This window comes from Pelmatolapia mariae, linkage group LG16_19 (assembly GCF_036321145.2).
Source record: "Pelmatolapia mariae isolate MD_Pm_ZW linkage group LG16_19, Pm_UMD_F_2, whole genome shotgun sequence".
Taxonomy (NCBI): Eukaryota; Metazoa; Chordata; class Actinopteri; order Cichliformes; family Cichlidae; genus Pelmatolapia; species Pelmatolapia mariae.
The window spans coordinates 17206429-17223472 of NC_086241.1; the positions used below are offsets into that span (position 1 = coordinate 17206429).

At 40.2% G+C, this 17044-nt stretch overlaps 1 protein-coding gene across 2 annotated transcripts in view; it reads left to right on the plus strand.

Annotated features, from left to right (window-relative positions):
• The window catches only part of osbpl6 (oxysterol binding protein-like 6), a 46684-nt gene extending 30059 nt beyond the window's left edge, over positions 1-16625 (plus strand). For both annotated transcript variants that reach the window (XM_063497238.1, XM_063497239.1), the window contains 12 exons: positions 2372-2479; positions 2884-3015; positions 3823-3910; positions 5327-5580; positions 5843-5980; positions 7443-7506; positions 7722-7800; positions 8299-8443; positions 8698-8842; positions 8947-9073; positions 9250-9372; positions 13859-16625. In XM_063497238.1, the coding sequence (XP_063353308.1) occupies positions 2372-2479; positions 2884-3015; positions 3823-3910; positions 5327-5580; positions 5843-5980; positions 7443-7506; positions 7722-7800; positions 8299-8443; positions 8698-8842; positions 8947-9073; positions 9250-9372; positions 13859-13970 (1515 nt within the window). In that variant the 3' untranslated portion in view covers positions 13971-16625. The remainder of the gene's footprint in view (positions 1-2371; positions 2480-2883; positions 3016-3822; positions 3911-5326; positions 5581-5842; positions 5981-7442; positions 7507-7721; positions 7801-8298; positions 8444-8697; positions 8843-8946; positions 9074-9249; positions 9373-13858) is intronic.
• Positions 16626-17044: the final 419 nt, after the last annotated feature.

Here is a 17044-nt window from a genome sequence, read left to right on the forward strand (position 1 = left end):
GCACTGCAGTGACAGTGTCTATAAGTACTATCATCATTATGTAGTTTTAATAATGTGTTATTAAAGCTCCCTCTAGTTTGGTCTCACCTGCTTTCGGCCATCTTGACAGAGTTTTTCTCCACGGCGACTTAGCTTTACCCGATTAGCGCCACTGTGAGAAGTCAGGAGGTCATAAATCTGGCAGCTGAAACTGGCTGGAGACCATTTAGAGCACCTGCATGTTTTAATGAAAGCGTCAGTATTTGCCACCAGTCTATCTACAACGTATCACCAGAGAAAGCTGGAGGACATGTTGCCGAATAATCTTTGGTGGTGATGTCTCTCTTCTCCTTCTATTTAGTCTTAGTCAATCTTATATTTTGAACTGTTTTCGTGCTACAAATGCAAACTGTGACGCTGTATCAACATCACAGTTAAAAAGAAAAATGATGTGTGGAGATGAGAGCCCAGGCAAGTGAGCCGTGAAAGTCCAATCATCTTTTCCCACATTAATTGGTGAGCGGGAGAAATGTGCAGTGCAGTTCATTAACTCTTCTCCTCGGGGCTGTCTCTCTACCACCGCGACTTAATTGGACTGTTCCTCTGCTAACAGTTGACATCATTTCAGTGAAATGTTTCACTCGCTGCTTTATCTCCGTTTTGTTCCTAATTGGATTCTTGTGTGACACGCTTGTCGCAGGATGGAGGTCAGGTTTGGTGGCAGAGCTCTGTGGGAGGTTGATAATCAGGAGTTGTGGTTGCTATAGTTACAGCTGCTGATGTCAGCTACTGTAATCCCCGCAGGATATAAGTGAGTGTTATTGCCATCTTAGTTTTATGTATTTAATATTTCCTTTGGCAAACAGTAGGTACGTTTATACCTAAACCTACATTTTCTATTTCTTTTTTTAAAGTTTTCATCAAATATCTGCAGAAAGGAACAGCATTGCATTAACTTAATTACATTTTTGGCCACCTGATGAACGAGAGTCTAATACTTCCTCTCTTTTTGTTCCCACAAGGCCTTGAGGCTATTGTGTGGCTCTTAATCAGCTAAATACTTCACTCTGTCCACCAGCTAGTCGCTGTGACTTCTCTCCTCTTCTGCTGCTTCACAGTGGATTTATCACAACTATAAACTGCCTGCTTCAGTTGGAAAAATCTTTAATTATAGTCATGAGAACAAGTAAGAGAACAAGACAAAACTGACAACATTTGGACCTCAGGAGTTAATATTGGCCTGCCCTTCATGTATGAGCATGTGAATAATGAATTAAAGCTGTGGTGAGTGAACCATCACTGGACACTGGTCACGACCAGATAAAGTAAAAAAAAAAACACACTACCTGACCACTTTGGCGCAGCTATTGAGAAGCTTAACTTAACACAAATCTAACCAACCAACATGGCAGTAGATATGATCAGGATTACCTGCTGAAGTTCAAACTGAGCATTCGAATAGGGAAGAAAGATGATTTTGTGACTATGAACATTCATGGTTGTTGGAATTTTCAGAAACTGACGATCTACTGGGATTTTCCCAAACAATCATCTTTAGGGTTTACAGAGTATGGTCCAAAAACAGAAAATGCCCATTGAGTTCATTAGGTGAAAATTCCTTGTTCATGTAAAGAGTCAGACAGATACATCAAACTTGTAAGAAGATGGACTGGAGCAGCAGGAGACCACTTCTCTTAGCTAAAAACAGGAAACCGAGGCTTAATTTCACAGGTGGCTCATCAAAATCGGACAACAGAGTGCACTCAAATGGCCTCCGCAGTGACCGGATGTCAGTCCAATAGAGCACCTTTGGGATGTAGTGAAAACGGGTGATTCTCATCATGGATGTACAAGCTCTTGATATGGACTACAATCTCTGAGGCATATTTTTAGTACGTGGTTTTATCGGTGCCATGAAGAATTAAGGCAGTTCTAAGGGCTCACTGGTTTCAAATCTAGCACTAGCAAAGTGTGTCTAACAAAGTGTCAAGTGATTGTAGAGCTGAATATTGGTGCAAAGTTGTTAAGCACAGAACATTCACCTGAGATACTGGGATGCAAATCCCAGTCAAAACCTATCATTGACATATTTTCACCCCTTTAAAGCATGCATATGCTCTTGTGGTCACAGTAAATGCCTTTTATAGATATTCCAACTTTAAAGAAAACTTTTTAAAAAACTTGTGACTTTTTAAAAAGTATTTACATAAAATCTGTGGCAAAACAAGAAAATAATCAGTCAAATTGTTCTTTTTTTTTTTACAGAAAAAGCAGGATGCAAATAATTGTTTTCTTTATCAAGGACCGAGCCAATTCTTTTTATCTTTTTTCTTTTTTTACTTCAAAGTTTTGTGTGAGATTTGAATGACAGAAAGCGTTTTTTATTCTTCAGGCCCTGTCCCAAAATGCAGAACTTCGAACTCGACTCAACCGCATCCACTCTGAGTCTGTCCTGACTGAGCAAGTTGTGAGTGTGAACATCATCTCCACACCTGATGAGGTAGCTCACTGTCTATCACTGACAAATCTCATTGCTTACCCTGATATTGATAAAGCTACAGCTTCAGAGGCTCGCCAGGTAGTCGATGTATTTGCTTCCTGCATTTGTCAGTTGGATTATTGATTCTTGCTCCTATAGACTGATGGCCTTTCCAGTACAGCCTGGCAGGTGAGCTTCAGGAATCATTATTCTATGCAGAACCTGACATCAAGGTTAATGGAAAAACTGACTAATTAGAAACGGATGCGAGGTTGCCCTTTGGCAAGGAGACACATGGTGCAATATGAGCACTGTGTTGTCTTCTGGTTCTGTTTGTCTTCGTTCAGGTCAGTTTTGGTTCTTCAACCTGTCATCATAGCAAGAAATAGTGAACGTCTCCTGCATTTGCTTGTGTTTGCCTGCAGGCCGGGGAACAGATGGGGATCCCTCTGACTCAGCAGGCCTCTAATGAGAGCCGACTCTCCATGTCAGAATCTGTCTCTGAGTTTTTTGATGCCCAGGAAGTGCTTCTGTCAGCCAGCTCATCAGAGAACGAGGTACAGCCGGGCGGATGAAGTAGCGGAGTGGATGTGGTGATGGATGTGGATTTAGTGAGGCTAAACTATACTTCTGCTGTAAAGCCAGTGAAAAACATCAGAGTGATGCTGTGTGTGTGTGTGTGGAGACAGATTTAGTCAGTAATTAATGCAAAAGTCACGAAGAGCAGAGAAACGTAAACACAGGAGGGCTCCTTCACATCTGCCCGCGGCCTAATCCCCGAGTCATGCCTAAGAATCAAAATGATCCTCTTCCACTTTATGCTTTGTTAAAAAGCATAAAGTGGAAGAGGATGTTCGGTCCATCACTCAAATCAACCATTTCTGCCTCCTTCCCTTTTTAACGGCTGTGAACATTCTGCTCCAAATATACTGCTTATGGTCCCTGAAGACCCTTCAAGCATTGTAACTCCCCAGGCATGCATTGAGCCATGCTGAAGGATTACTGAGCGTGGAAATTCATCAGCCCCCTGGCCTGTAGCTCTAACGGCAAGCCTTTTCTCTCTTTTTTTTTGTCACATAAACTGGAAAAGCAGCTTTCACCCAAAGTGGCTACAATATGCCCTTTTCAAATGTGACCTTATTTTGTTTGCTATATATAAAGTATGAATACTGCAGTGTCTTGACTCATGATTACTGCAGTGGGACAGATAGCCGGCATGCTGCTGCAGTTTGTTAGCCAATGGCAAACTGCAGTGCATGCGTGTGTGTGTGTGTGTGTGTGTGTGTGTGTGTGAGGCTGTTCTGATCCGTTTGTGTTGTACTACTGCACTGCCTCACTCCCCTGTGTACCTGTTCCCCTCACAGGGTTCAGACGATGAGTCATATGTCAGTGATGTGAGCGATAACATTTCCGAGGACAACGCCAGCGTGACTGATAACGTCTCCAGACAAAGTAGGTCCAATTCTGCGCCGTCACGAGCAACCGTTGTTTGTACCAGAACAAAAGGACATGAGAAATTAATAAAGCAGGGGGAGATCCCACTCAGTCCGTCAGCCGTGCTGCTTCTACAATAACGTCACATTCCCACACAAAGACACACACTTTGTTACCGGCAAATTCATTTATCAGTGCTGCAAAGGCAGTTGACTTTGCTATGTTGCCAAGGGCAACAAAAAGGGGGAAAAAAACTACTCAGGCTTCCTCTAGTCTGAAAGTTTTGGAAATGAGCTAGGATTGGTGTTTTTTTCTCATGGTGAGTAGTATCTTCCAGTAAAGTGTCCACTGTCACGGGCATTTCGGGATTAGCAAAGGTAGATGTCACAGTCGGTGGAGATTTATTTATAATCTACGTTATCTAGGTCACAGAAGAGCGTGACATCATCTGCAGGGTTACAAATTGAGTGTAAGAGCTTATGACACTACCTGAACACACTGTATCAGCATATATATATGTAAATCTACAACAGGCAGACTCTAGTTTCTAGTAACTGGGCAAGGAATCCAATTATGTGACCACTACTCTTTTAAACTTCTTTAAAATCAACAAACATACATACAGAGATTTCTTTATTCATTACAGGGAAAAAATATTGCTTAAAAGCTAAATTAAAGATGACCTATTGTGCTAATTTATGACCCCATATTTTTAATGTTGGACACAACTACTTTGCATGATTCACAGCGAAGAGTAATCCTTGTTTACCTTACGCTGGGTCAAGTTCACAAGTATCTATATCAAACCGTTTTAGTCAACTTTTTTCTGATTGGTTGCCCCTCATAAATCGTTGGTTTTTAGCAGGCAGGTGGGTGCGTTTGTGTTCTTGCAGCCAGAGCTATGTGCCTGAGACGATCGCGTCTTTGACATTGCCCGGATCCAAAAGAAGAAAAAACAGCTTGAAACCAAATGTTTATAAGAATCTTAACCCTGAGCTTTTGGCTCACAAGGATTACTTGTACGTTCACTGACATCATTATTTCAGACTTTGTGTAATATGACCGTCTATCACTGTAACAGCACAACTACTGGTGAAGTACAAGAGTCGTTTCAGTGTATTTGATGTTGCAGCTAAACCTGCACTAATACCATGCCATGTCCTCACTACTTAAATTACAAAGTCAGCATATATTAAACAAACTAAGAAAAAATAAGAAAAAGTTTTTTCTTAGAATATTAAAAAAAAAAAACATCCTGCTGCATTTTATACAAAGACTTGCAACACGACCAAAAAATGCTTCTTTTTTTAAATTCTTTGTTATAATTATACTTAATTAGGCGTTTCTAGGACTAGCATAGCCTGTTGCAGATAATTACACCAGATGGATGTAGTAATAATGATTCCTTTTTTTCATTATTAATCTTTTTTTCAGTGGCCAACGGAGACTTTGCTGGCAGCGCCTTTCGTAATGGGCGGCGCAGCTGCTTGTCGGCACCCTGTCCTGACACCAGCAACATCAACCTCTGGAACATCTTGCGAAATAACATCGGCAAAGACCTGTCCAAAGTGTCCATGCCCGTGGAGCTCAACGAGCCCCTCAACACCCTGCAGCGCATGTGTGAAGAGCTGGAGTACAGCGAGCTGCTGGATAAGGCTGCTGAGACCGAGGATCCCTTTGAGCGCATGGTAAAGAAGTCGCCGGAGCTTATGAAATGAACTGTTAATCAGTTTCCAGTGTGGTGATTCTTCACTGCTGTTCATTAATTCATTAATGTGTGATGTCACACTGCAAGCCACAAGCTAACTTATATGCCCGTGATGTGCTGCCTCCTGTCCTTTGAATAACATTTGAATGACAGATTCTGTTGTTTAGCTTATTCGTGACAAAGCCTGTTATGAGGAGCCTGTAAATGCACTCTGTGTTTATGCTCTTATGACTCTCGTTCAGGTTCTCGTCGCTGCTTTTGCTGTCTCAGGCTACTCATCCACTTACTACAGAGCAGGTAGCAAGCCATTCAACCCGCTACTCGGAGAGACTTACGAATGTATTCGGGAAGACAAGGGCTTCTGTTTTTTCTCTGAGCAGGTAAGCACCTGCTCACACAGTTCAAAATGAGTCAATTTTAAGCAATAAGAAGGGTAGCTCATTTTTTTTCCTGAGGAGGTCTCATTATGGTGGAGAGGTCTAAAAAGCTCGGTGGAGCTTTCCTTAGAGTGCTTCGGTTTAACCGCAAGGTCTGTGCCTTTGTTTTTGTGTGTGGCCGCCTCAAGGACTTGGTTTTATCTAATTTGCAAGAAAGCCCAGTGCTTCACTGTGCTCTTATCTGGAAGAAGACGAAACATAGAAGGAGATATTAAAAAAAAAAAATCAGGTTGAGTTTCTATACCTGCTGTCACATGTTTGCTCCAGAGGTTAGATTAGCTGAAAACTGAATCAGTGTTGCAAAGTGCTTCTAAGAAACACAGAATAAAAGAAATGTAAGGAAATTATTTAAAAAAAATGTTTGTGAATTAAAATAAGACTCGAGTGCAACATCAAAATAACATCAAAATGGCTTGTGATAAACATGAGGCAAGCTGGACTCCAGGAAGCTGCTCTCCGAACAGCGACCGTCTTTTGTCTTTAAGCGTGCGATGGGAACAGTAAACAGTTTCTGCCCAAGGATCTGAGGCTGTGCACTGGGTGGCATACAGGAACAGCAGTTTCAGTATATATTCTGGGGCCAGGACACGAAGGGCTTTAACAGTGATAGGTAAAATCTTAAAATCAGTTTTAAAAGAAATGGGCATCCAGTGTAGTCATTAAGACTGGTGTAATATAACCAGTTTTCTTGCTTCTTATAAGAAGGCTTCTTGATACCGATTACAATCCATTACAATAATCAAACTGAAATTAAGCATAAATCATAATTCTGTTGTTGACTGAACTACTTTAATAACGACGGAAAATCAGTGGGTTACACTTCAGTTCAACGTATTTCAACACTGGGACAGCTGGGAGGTTATCCCAGCTATCAGAGGTGTGAGACTGAGCAGGTTGCCTGTCCAACACAGGACTAACACAACACTGTAGCATTTCTGCGTGTGCCTGCATGGGTTCTGTCCAGATAGTCTGGCCTCTTTCCCACAGTCCAAACACATGTGTGTCTGGGCTCTCAAACATTACACTGGAAGATCTTTCCTCAAAGTCTCAGAGTTAAATCTGTAAATACAAGGGTTCATCACCGACCTGACACAAAAATATATAAGCTGTTGGGCTTCCTGCAAGATCAGGGAGTTTCATGCTTAGTCTTTTGATTTCCCTGGGGAAAATATTCCCAGACACCAGGCGTAAGTAATTCCAGTGTCTAGCAGGAGAGTGCAAGTTCAGCATTCAGAATAAATTTACAGTGAAAAAAATCACAATTTCTGTGAACCAAAACTGTCAAACGAATATAGACAAAATTAAAATCGTCACAATAAATGTGTTATTAAGAGTAGAGGCTGTATATGATGTGCTATCTAAACGACAGCTGCCAGACTCTTTTTTATTTGATCTTTTCTCGAAGGTGAGCCACCACCCTCCCGTCTCCGCCTGCCACTGTGAGTCTAAGAACTTCACCTTCTGGCAAGGTAGGTTACCTGTCTAATTAGTTAGGGATTTTCCTCACAGGAGATATGGCTTAGTGTAGATCAGCCAGCAGGACTCAATTAGCTTTTTTAATAACCAGCAGAAATTGTACAGAGTAAACATAAATGTTATTTGGTATGATTTTAGACAAAATGTTAGAAAAAAAATAATTTTAAAAATAATTTTAATGGGATATTTTTGGTGTTTTTCTTTCCAGATGTGAGATGGAAAAACAAGTTCTGGGGAAAATCAATGGAAATTTTACCAATCGGGAGTGTAAATCTCATGATACCCAGGTAACCTTCACCCAGATGGTGTGCATGGTAATTGAACATGAAGACGCAGAGTTTGGTTGGTTTTAATGCTTCATGTCACTGGGATTATGTTAATCGCCAGGTTTCTGCTTTTAATTGCCTTCATGGAAATATCGAGATTTTAATGATGACTGAGAAATGCAGGCTTGTGTTAAATCAACAGAAATTAACAACAAAAACTTTATTAGTTCTGTCAAAGCTGTTAAAAATCCAACACCCCCGGAGTTAATCATTTAAGCTCCTCTTGCTTTAAAGCCAGATTTCTTTTGATTGGCTTAATTGGATTTGGTCACAAGGATCTACTGTATAGACCAACCCACAAATAATAACCTCTTTGGGGTATGATTAAAGTGACAACCTCACAGAAGTCGAAAAGCACTGAGGTTACACAGAAAATGAACGTAGTTGTATCACCTACTTTAATAATCTAGCCTTTTCACTCCTGCAGTACCTGAAGCTGTTTTTATTGTGGCTTTCTAGGTTTGGTGATCAATACGAATGGAATAAAGTTACCACCTGTGTACACAACATCCTCAGTGGACGGCGGTGGATTGAACACTACGGGGAGATTACCATCAGAAACATAAAGAGCAGTGCTTGCCTCTGCAAACTTACCTTTGTCAAGGTGAAAAATAATTGAGATGATTTGGGTAGCTTCTTGCTTCTTTGTTGTCTTCCTCTCAACTAGTTGTATGGCAATGGCTTCCTCTTCCTGAGTGAGAGTCTGCCGGAAGTCTCTTCCTGTTAAAAGGGAGTTCTTCCTCCTCGCAATTGCCAGTTGTTCATAATGGACTGTTTGGGGTTTCCCTCTAATACTCTAGGCTGGTTTAGTTTTATATATAACTTGAAAAAGCTAACAGTGAAGTTTATGTTTTTTAGGGAAACTACTGGAGTTCAAATGTGAATGAAGTTCAAGGATTTGTGATGGATCAGGAAGGAAAAGTGATCCACAGGCTTTTTGGAAAATGGCACGAGGGTGTTTATTGTGGTGTCCCACCTTCTGCTAAATGCATCTGGAGGCCAGGTAAGAATCAGTTCTCACTTCACTCTCACAGCTGGACTTCACTCAGGACTAGCTGTACAAAGCTTTAAAGCTAAAAGGGGACTTTGTTGGCTTTCCTCCCCCAGGCTCCATGCCCACAGACTATGAGCTTTACTACGGCTTCACCAGGTTTGCCATTGAACTAAATGAGCTTTGTCCTGAGCTAAAAGATGCCTTGCCGCGGACGGATGCCAGATTCAGACCTGATCAAAGGTACAACATCACATCTGCACCTGGCACTACGAGCTGCTAACGCTGCATATTTTTGCAGCAACTGAGGAAAAAAGTGTGACAGATTTCTTCTGGTCTGGCTGCAATTTCATTGAAGTCACTCTGCTGGTATTAGTGTTTTTCTCATCATGTTTACAAACTCTCATCCTTTCATTTAGGTATCTGGAAGAAGGTAACTTGGAAATGGCCTCATCAGAGAAGCAGCGTATTGAGGACATGCAGAGGGCCAGGAGGAAGTGGAACGAGGAGAACAACATCAAACACGAGCCACGCTTCTTTAAGTAAGGATGCACAAAGCAGCAGCCAGATGTGCATTATTCACCTTGTAGAATGCATCGCTTTGTTTTTTTTATTTCGTTTCATGTTCAGTTTTGTCTTTCATTGGCTTTGATTGGCTCCATTCAGACAGCCTATTACACACATCTCAGTGTTGAAATGAGGAAAATATCTGGACTGATTAAGTACATTAGAATGAAAAAGATCTCATATTTTGGAAGAATACGGGTAAAAAGAGAAGAAGCTGCTATGAGGCTGATTTGATTGGGGAGCTCTTGCTCACTAGCAAGACCTTGTCTTATTCTCCTGAGGTAGCTGATCAAAACATTAAGCCAGACACATTACATTATTAGGCAGTAATTGCTGACATCAGAAGTGGAGAGAGGCCGTGTTACACAAGATGAGAAAGAACCGGAGTGTAGATAACCACGTAGTTATGGGCAGTCCACAAATACTAGTCTTTGTCTGTGTTGTGTTGTAATCGCATGGCATTGTGTTGCCATGCGATTACATGTGAGAACATTTTTTAAACAAGTGCAATAGAACAATCAAATGTTGTACAGAAGCATTCATTTGCTTCTCTATTGCAATAATTTGATCAATATTTATTGCTTTGTAAGAGAGGATGTGACTGCGGCTGTGTCAGCATTTTTCCATTTAGTTTTAAGTCCCATTTTTAGGATGTTTAGCAGCTCAACGTTTGCATGGAAAACTCAACATTAACATTATTCACATTCTTTGCAATCAAATGAAGCACAATTTGGTGTCTGTAGGGAGATTTATAGATGAACATGAAAATCTGGGTTAAAATGCACTGTTTTAAAAAATTATGTATGTTTATTATTATGTATTATCATTCTTATTTTAACTGACATTGTATTATAAAATGGGTTGTACAACTACAAAAATGTGAACACGACAACACTTAAATTCAAATTAGTCTGGTCTATAAATCTCCTGGTGAACAGATACACTTTACTAGTACCAGGTTGGACCGTCTTTTTCCTTCAAAACTGCCTTCCTCGGAGATTTTCGTCCATATTGATATGATAGTTCCAATTTCACTGCATCCCAAAGGTGCTCTGTTGGAATGAGGTCTGGTGGCTGTGGAGCCCATTTACAGTGAACTCGCTGTTGAGTTCAGAAAACCAGTTTGAGATGATTTGAGCTTTGTGACATGGTGTGTTATCCTGCTGCAAGCAACCATCAAAAGATGGGTACACTGTGGTCATAAAGGGATGGACATGATAAGCAACAATACTCAGGTAGACTGTAGTTTTTACATGATGTTCAGCTGGTTCTAAGGGGCCCAAAGTTTGTCGAGAAAATATCCCCCACAATATTACACCACCAGCCTGAACTACTGATGCAAGGCAGGATAGATCCATGCTTTCATGTTGTTTATGGCAGATTTTGACCCTGCTATCTGAATGTCACAGCAGAAATCAAGACAAATTAGTCTGGCCAACATTTTCAGTGCTCTGATTCTACAGGTGTATACTTTTGGTGAGCTCTTAGCTGACAGCTGTGGTACCTTCTGTGGTTTTCTGCTGCTTCAAGAAACAATCTGTTGTGCATATAGAGACACCAGCAACTATGTTCAAGGTCACCTAAATAATTTCTTCTCTATCCTGATGCTCAGTTTGAACTTCGGCAGGCTATCTTGATTAGGGATGGGTATCGTTTAGGTTTTATCCGATACCAGTACCAAACTGGTACTTTTGAAACGGTGCCGGTGCTTAAACGGTGCTCGAACCGGTGCTTAAAGAATAGAGAACACAAACTTTGTCCAAAAACCTCTCATGTTTAGCTGTTTTTTTGTAAAAAGATAACAATGTTAGCCTTTTCTGCAGCTATAGCGCATATATGGTATCACTCTTGGCTGGAAGCAGTGCTTAAACAATAGAAAAAACACAAACTTTGTCCAAAAACCTCTCATGTTTAGCTGTTTCCAACTTTTTCTTTGGTCATTTTAGCCTTTTTGGCCAGGGTGAAGGGAGCATCTGCCATCAAACAAGAAGACAGCCGCATGTAACTACGATGGTGTTTGCTAGTTCACCTACCTACGTGCATTAATTTAATAACGTGGTTAGCCTACTCAATGTAAATTACACACGAACAACATTAAGCTACTCACGCAGAGAAGAACGGCTGCTGCTGCCATCATCATCCGTCATCATTTCTGCTACACTGGCAGGGCTAGGGGCCAGGACTCTCCTCTTCGGGTTCTTGGGGGATGTTGCTAACTCCGGGTCCGATAACAGGCACCACACCCGCAGTAGACGTGCTCGGTGTGAGGTCTCGCAGCAAGCTATCAAATACGGTGCATTTTTCAGCTTTTAAAAAAACGCTATGCGTCGCCAGGTGTTACCTCCTTTGCACAGTATCACCTTAAAGCACTTGTTGCAGGCTGCTGAGTTTGCATCTTTTGCTGTGAAGTACAGCCAGACTTTTGACCGCTTCGCCTTGGGCATTTTTAATCTGTAGCTCTGCTCTAAAAGAACTTACGTACCTGGGCCCGCCTACTATCCTCGGAAACGTAAAATGATTGGCTAGAATCCAAAGTGTATGACATCTCAGGGAAAAAAAAGCACCGAAAAAAAGCACCGAAAAAAAGCACCGAAATGTGCGCCGCTTTTCGGTCTGGTTACTACCGTTTATGTCAGATACCGGTACCCATCCCTAATCTTGATCATGTCTACATGCCTAAATGTAGAAGTTGCATCCATGTGATTGGCTGTTTTTATTTTAATGTGCAGCTGGTGAGTCTAAGTGCTTTTTCCTCATCCGCCTCCAGTCATTTTGAGTAAAAATTAGTGCACATTTACTAATGATAGATCATTAATCATCTTTGATTACTAGACTTCATGATTATTAGTTTATTACATGTAACTATAAACCATCTTCGATGGTGATATCTCAGTCATTACCATTTCTTATTTTATTTTATTCTAATTTTTGCTTCATAACTTTGCACTGTCCACTTCCTGCTGTGACAAAACAAATTTCCCACGTGTGGGACTAATAAAGGTTATCTTATCTTATCTTATCTTAATTCCAAGATTATAATATATTGGAATGGACTCAAAAACAAAGTGGTATTAGAGTATAAATGTAAGAATGTCGAATTACACAGAGACATGAAAAATGTATATAATTAAGATAATATTACATTATATAATACAATATATAAAATACAAGTTTTTCACTGACTGTAGTTGCCTAAATCATTACTAGAGTCTGTCAGTTTATTTTTCTCGCCCATCTCATACCTTCCTCTCCAAATTTCTCACCAGTACAGTTTTTCATACAGTATATATTACATAAAGTATTATACTCAGGGATAATTAGCACTTATTATGTGTACACAACATTAAAAATCAGATAGTGAGAGAGTAAAGACCATAAAATATGTTGATGGCAAAAAATCAACATAAAGATGATACTTCTTGACAAGACTAAGAAAAACACAAGCAAGAATATTATCATTAGCAGCATGAAGAAGAGAATATAGAGAATTCTAAAAAATAATCTGCATTTCAGGTCTAAGGAAATCAAAGTGGATTTTTCTTCGCACAGAGCATCCTAAAAAAAAGAAAGAAAAAATATAAGAAAATTCTGTTTTATTAATATAAACAGGTTGTAAGGATCTGTCTGGGGAATGAAGATAAATATTCTATTGCTTTATCTACTTAATACATATACTCCTGTTAGTCAAATTACCATTCATTAGAAGAAAGGTGTGCAGAAGAGCATCTCTGAATGCACAACACAGCGAGCCTTCAGGGAGATGGGCTAGAGCAGCAGAAGACCACACCGTGTGTTGCTCCTGTAATCTAGGAACAGGAAACTGAGGCAAAAATTTACACAGGATCACCAACTGGACAACAGAAGATTTGAGAAACTTGCTTTGACATTTGAATGGTAGGGTCAAAACTTTAACATGAACAATATAAAAACATGGATCCATCCTCCCTTGTATCAGCATTTCAGGCTGGTGGTGGTGTAATGGTGTGGCCATTACACCACCACCAGCCTGTTGATACCAACTCAGTATTGTTTAAAGACTACCTGATATTGTTGCTTAACATGTGTATAACTTTATTTCCACAGTGTACTCATCTTCTGACTGGTTTTCTGAACTTGACAATGAGTTCACTGAACTCAAATAGCCACAGTCACCACAACTCAATCCAGAAGAGCACCTTTAGGATGTGGTGGAAATTCTTAGGTGGAGATTGTCAACATGGATGTTGCAACTGTGCAATGCTGTCGTGTCAATATGAACCAAAATCTTGAGGAATGTTTTCAGCACCGTGTTGAATCTGTGCTATGAAGACTTCAGCCAGTTCTGAAGGCAAAAGAGGATCCAACCCAGTATTAGAGGGTGGTGTATCTAATAAAGTGTCTGCTGAGTGTACGTAGGGAATAGTATATTTCTCCCCATTGCCTTTAGGTTTACAACTTCCACTTTTGTCTTTGTAATTCCAGGAAAGTGGTTGATGCCAATCACAGGGAGAGATGGGTCTCCAACAACACGTACTGGGAGCTCCGCAAAAACCCCGGCTTCATTAACATGGAATCTACAGTGACTCTGTGGTAGCACATGGATCTGTGTTTCCATCATCACAGACGAGGAGGCTGTTACCTACGCACAATAAGGTGTTAAGAGAAACACGACGATGATGAAACATCTTTGTGCATGGATACGAATGACTGCTGAGCTGAGGGAAGGCCCGACGCCCAGCGACCCTGTGGAGGGTCACCCATCCATGGAAACATACCGTAGGATCACCTTCATTGTGCTTGTCGAAGCTGGGTCTCACCGCGCCTATTTAGATGTTTCCTCAGTTCTGTTGACTTCCCAGTATGTCCTTGCCTTAAAAAGACACCTGTACAAGTCACACGATTAGGCGCCTTTAAGTTGAAGCCATTTAATTTCCAACAGCAGTTTGGGTAGACTAGTCTATGAAGTAGACATTTTGATTACCTACAGATTACCTATGATAACATTGCATGTGTAGAGAGCAGCTTTCACTGGTACAAAGCCGTATTTACTATATCATCAGTTATTGTAGAAAAAAAATAGGTATTTTTATAAAAAATATCTTGGACTCAGAATTTAGTGAAAGAGAATTATGTGAATTGGCAGATTTTATTTATTTTTGCCTTTTAATACTGTCGACTCTGTCGGATGGCAGCACTCTCTCCCGGGAAACAACTCATTCGAAATTAATCTCGACCGCTGTGGAGGAAGTATGGGGCTCTACAAACGCCGTTTTAATGAGTAACTGAGCTGAACATGTGCTGGGAGGTGAGGTGTGATTTAAACGCGAGGCGTTTCGGCCCTGTGGACTGTCAACACTGATCTGTCGTGACACAGTGCAAATGGAAGGACGATCTTCACCTCAGCAGCCCCACTGTCTAATAATAACCATTGTTACACAAAACCAACTCGTCTGAATCACACAGTTACATAAATGCATACGTAACTCTCTCCACTCTGTTCCCGAATGTGAGGGTTTCATTCAAATAATGGGCGCTTACACATCTGAGTCACGAGTATAAGAAAAGATTTGTACAGGTTGCAGCATTCTCTCAGATCCTTGGGATTTTTGTAGTACTTCATTTAATAACGAAACGTGAATAGCAGAGTCACATATTTCCATAAAACAGCCGCAGCTTGAAGATGTAATTATTTTGAATTAATAAATGAGTAATTTTCCATCAGAGTCTCGTTACAGTTTACAAAAACCCAAAGAGATTTTTTTAAATCATCTTTATTCTGATTAACAACCAAAAAGAATCATTTACAAAGATATAGAGCAAAAAAAAGTACTAACTGTATTCATTAATAAATCTGTTAAAAGCAGATGTTTGGTATTTTTCTTGATATATTACTCAAACCATGGATAATTTATCTTATTATTAATTGATTAAGGAATGATTTCATCTTGCCATGACTCAATCACCAAACCGCATGCAGTCGTAGTTCATTATGAAACACCGGAGACACCTACAGGTCGTCCTGTAAAAATGAAAGAAGCCAGCTTTTCAGATGGATACTGTAAAAACATTAAAACGTCTTAATGTGTCTGATTCCCCAGAGAATTTACTGCTATGCTGTGGGCTTCTTCAAAGCACCAGATTGAAGTTTAGCTTTAAAATCTTGCCTAGTATCCTCTTTTTTTGGTTTACAGCTAAAGAAAAAAATAAAGGGGGCGCCTTTAAAATCAACCCGAACACACGCAAATAGTTGTTAAAGCTGAATCTCTTTGTTCACAGCTGCAGGGCGAGGAGGGGAAAGGTGAATATAAATATGTAGAGCAAAAACTGTTTAAGGCAAATCCGTCATGTGTGCACTGATCACACCGTAGATTAACAAACCAAAAAGTTAGAACTGCTTTGCATCCATGTAGTTTAAAAGATAAAAAACAACAAGATATGCGTGGATATAGTTTTATTTTTCCCTGATCACAAACTTAATGCTACAACTCAGCAGCGTCCGTTTCACTTGCTGTGCCTTAATGCATTTATCAATGCCTCACAAACACACAACAGATGAGAATACCCGAGCCAAGAAGAAGGTATGCCATTCACAAGTCAAACTCCGCACATTCTCCATAGTCCGCCTGCCTACAGATGATTAAGTACACTGAGCATTTAGCCGAGGACGGAATACACTAAGGGAAATTTCTTTGACATTAGAGGAGTAGAAAAGTTTTAACTGTATAATGCTTGCAGTGTCTAAAGATGTTCTGCACTGCTCTGCTACCCCAACATGTAACTGATTCATTTTTGGTGATCACAATAAATGCAGCACATTTAGGAAAAAAAAAAAGAAAAAAAAGTGGGGGGCACTACTGCAGCAGCTGATTTCTTTTCCCTCCTACATCAGTAGCTGTGGAGGTAGGGCCAGTGCTTTGTGTAGTGTTTGGTATCATAGAGTCAGAATGTAGTGGAGAAAAAAAAGAGAAAATCCTCCAGCTTTCTTCATCCATTTTCTACCTGCATGTCTAGAGCTTGCCAATGAATGTTGCAGATGCCTTACAAAAAAAAGGTTTATGGTTTCTGAATTGGACACTTTTTTTTTGTCGACTGACATGTATCATGAAGCACTATGTCAGCTCAGTTTGGATCAAATCTATTTCCTGATGGGTACCTTCTAAAGTGCAATTTTAACAAAGTACATATCTTTTCATGAACACTGTACACTGCTGCTACATAGTGCTTGTTCTAATAAAATTGCAAAACTCAAGGGATGAAGTTCTGTGGTTTATGTGTTTTTTTAAAAAGGTAAGTGTTCTTGTACTCTGATATTTATGTTTATTAGGGGGAAACTCTTCCTTCACATTTTCATAAGCTGTCCAGTGGTCCCATTCTGGCTCCCAGGCCTTATGTTTGACACCCCTGGTTTAGATCTTATACCACAGATTCGAACACATTGTTTTCTTTAATAACAGAAATTGGAGCTCCCACAGCACACCTTGGTAAGCATAGAAACACATATGGCGCAGTAGTGATATCCACTATTTTTTAAGGCTAGTACCTATGTTTTAAGTTGCTGGAAAAAAACACACACAAGAAACAGAGAACCCAAGTACAAGGACGTCTTTGCTAGGTGCTCCTGTTAATCTGCACAGTAACACAAATATCAAATCATCCAATCACACAGCA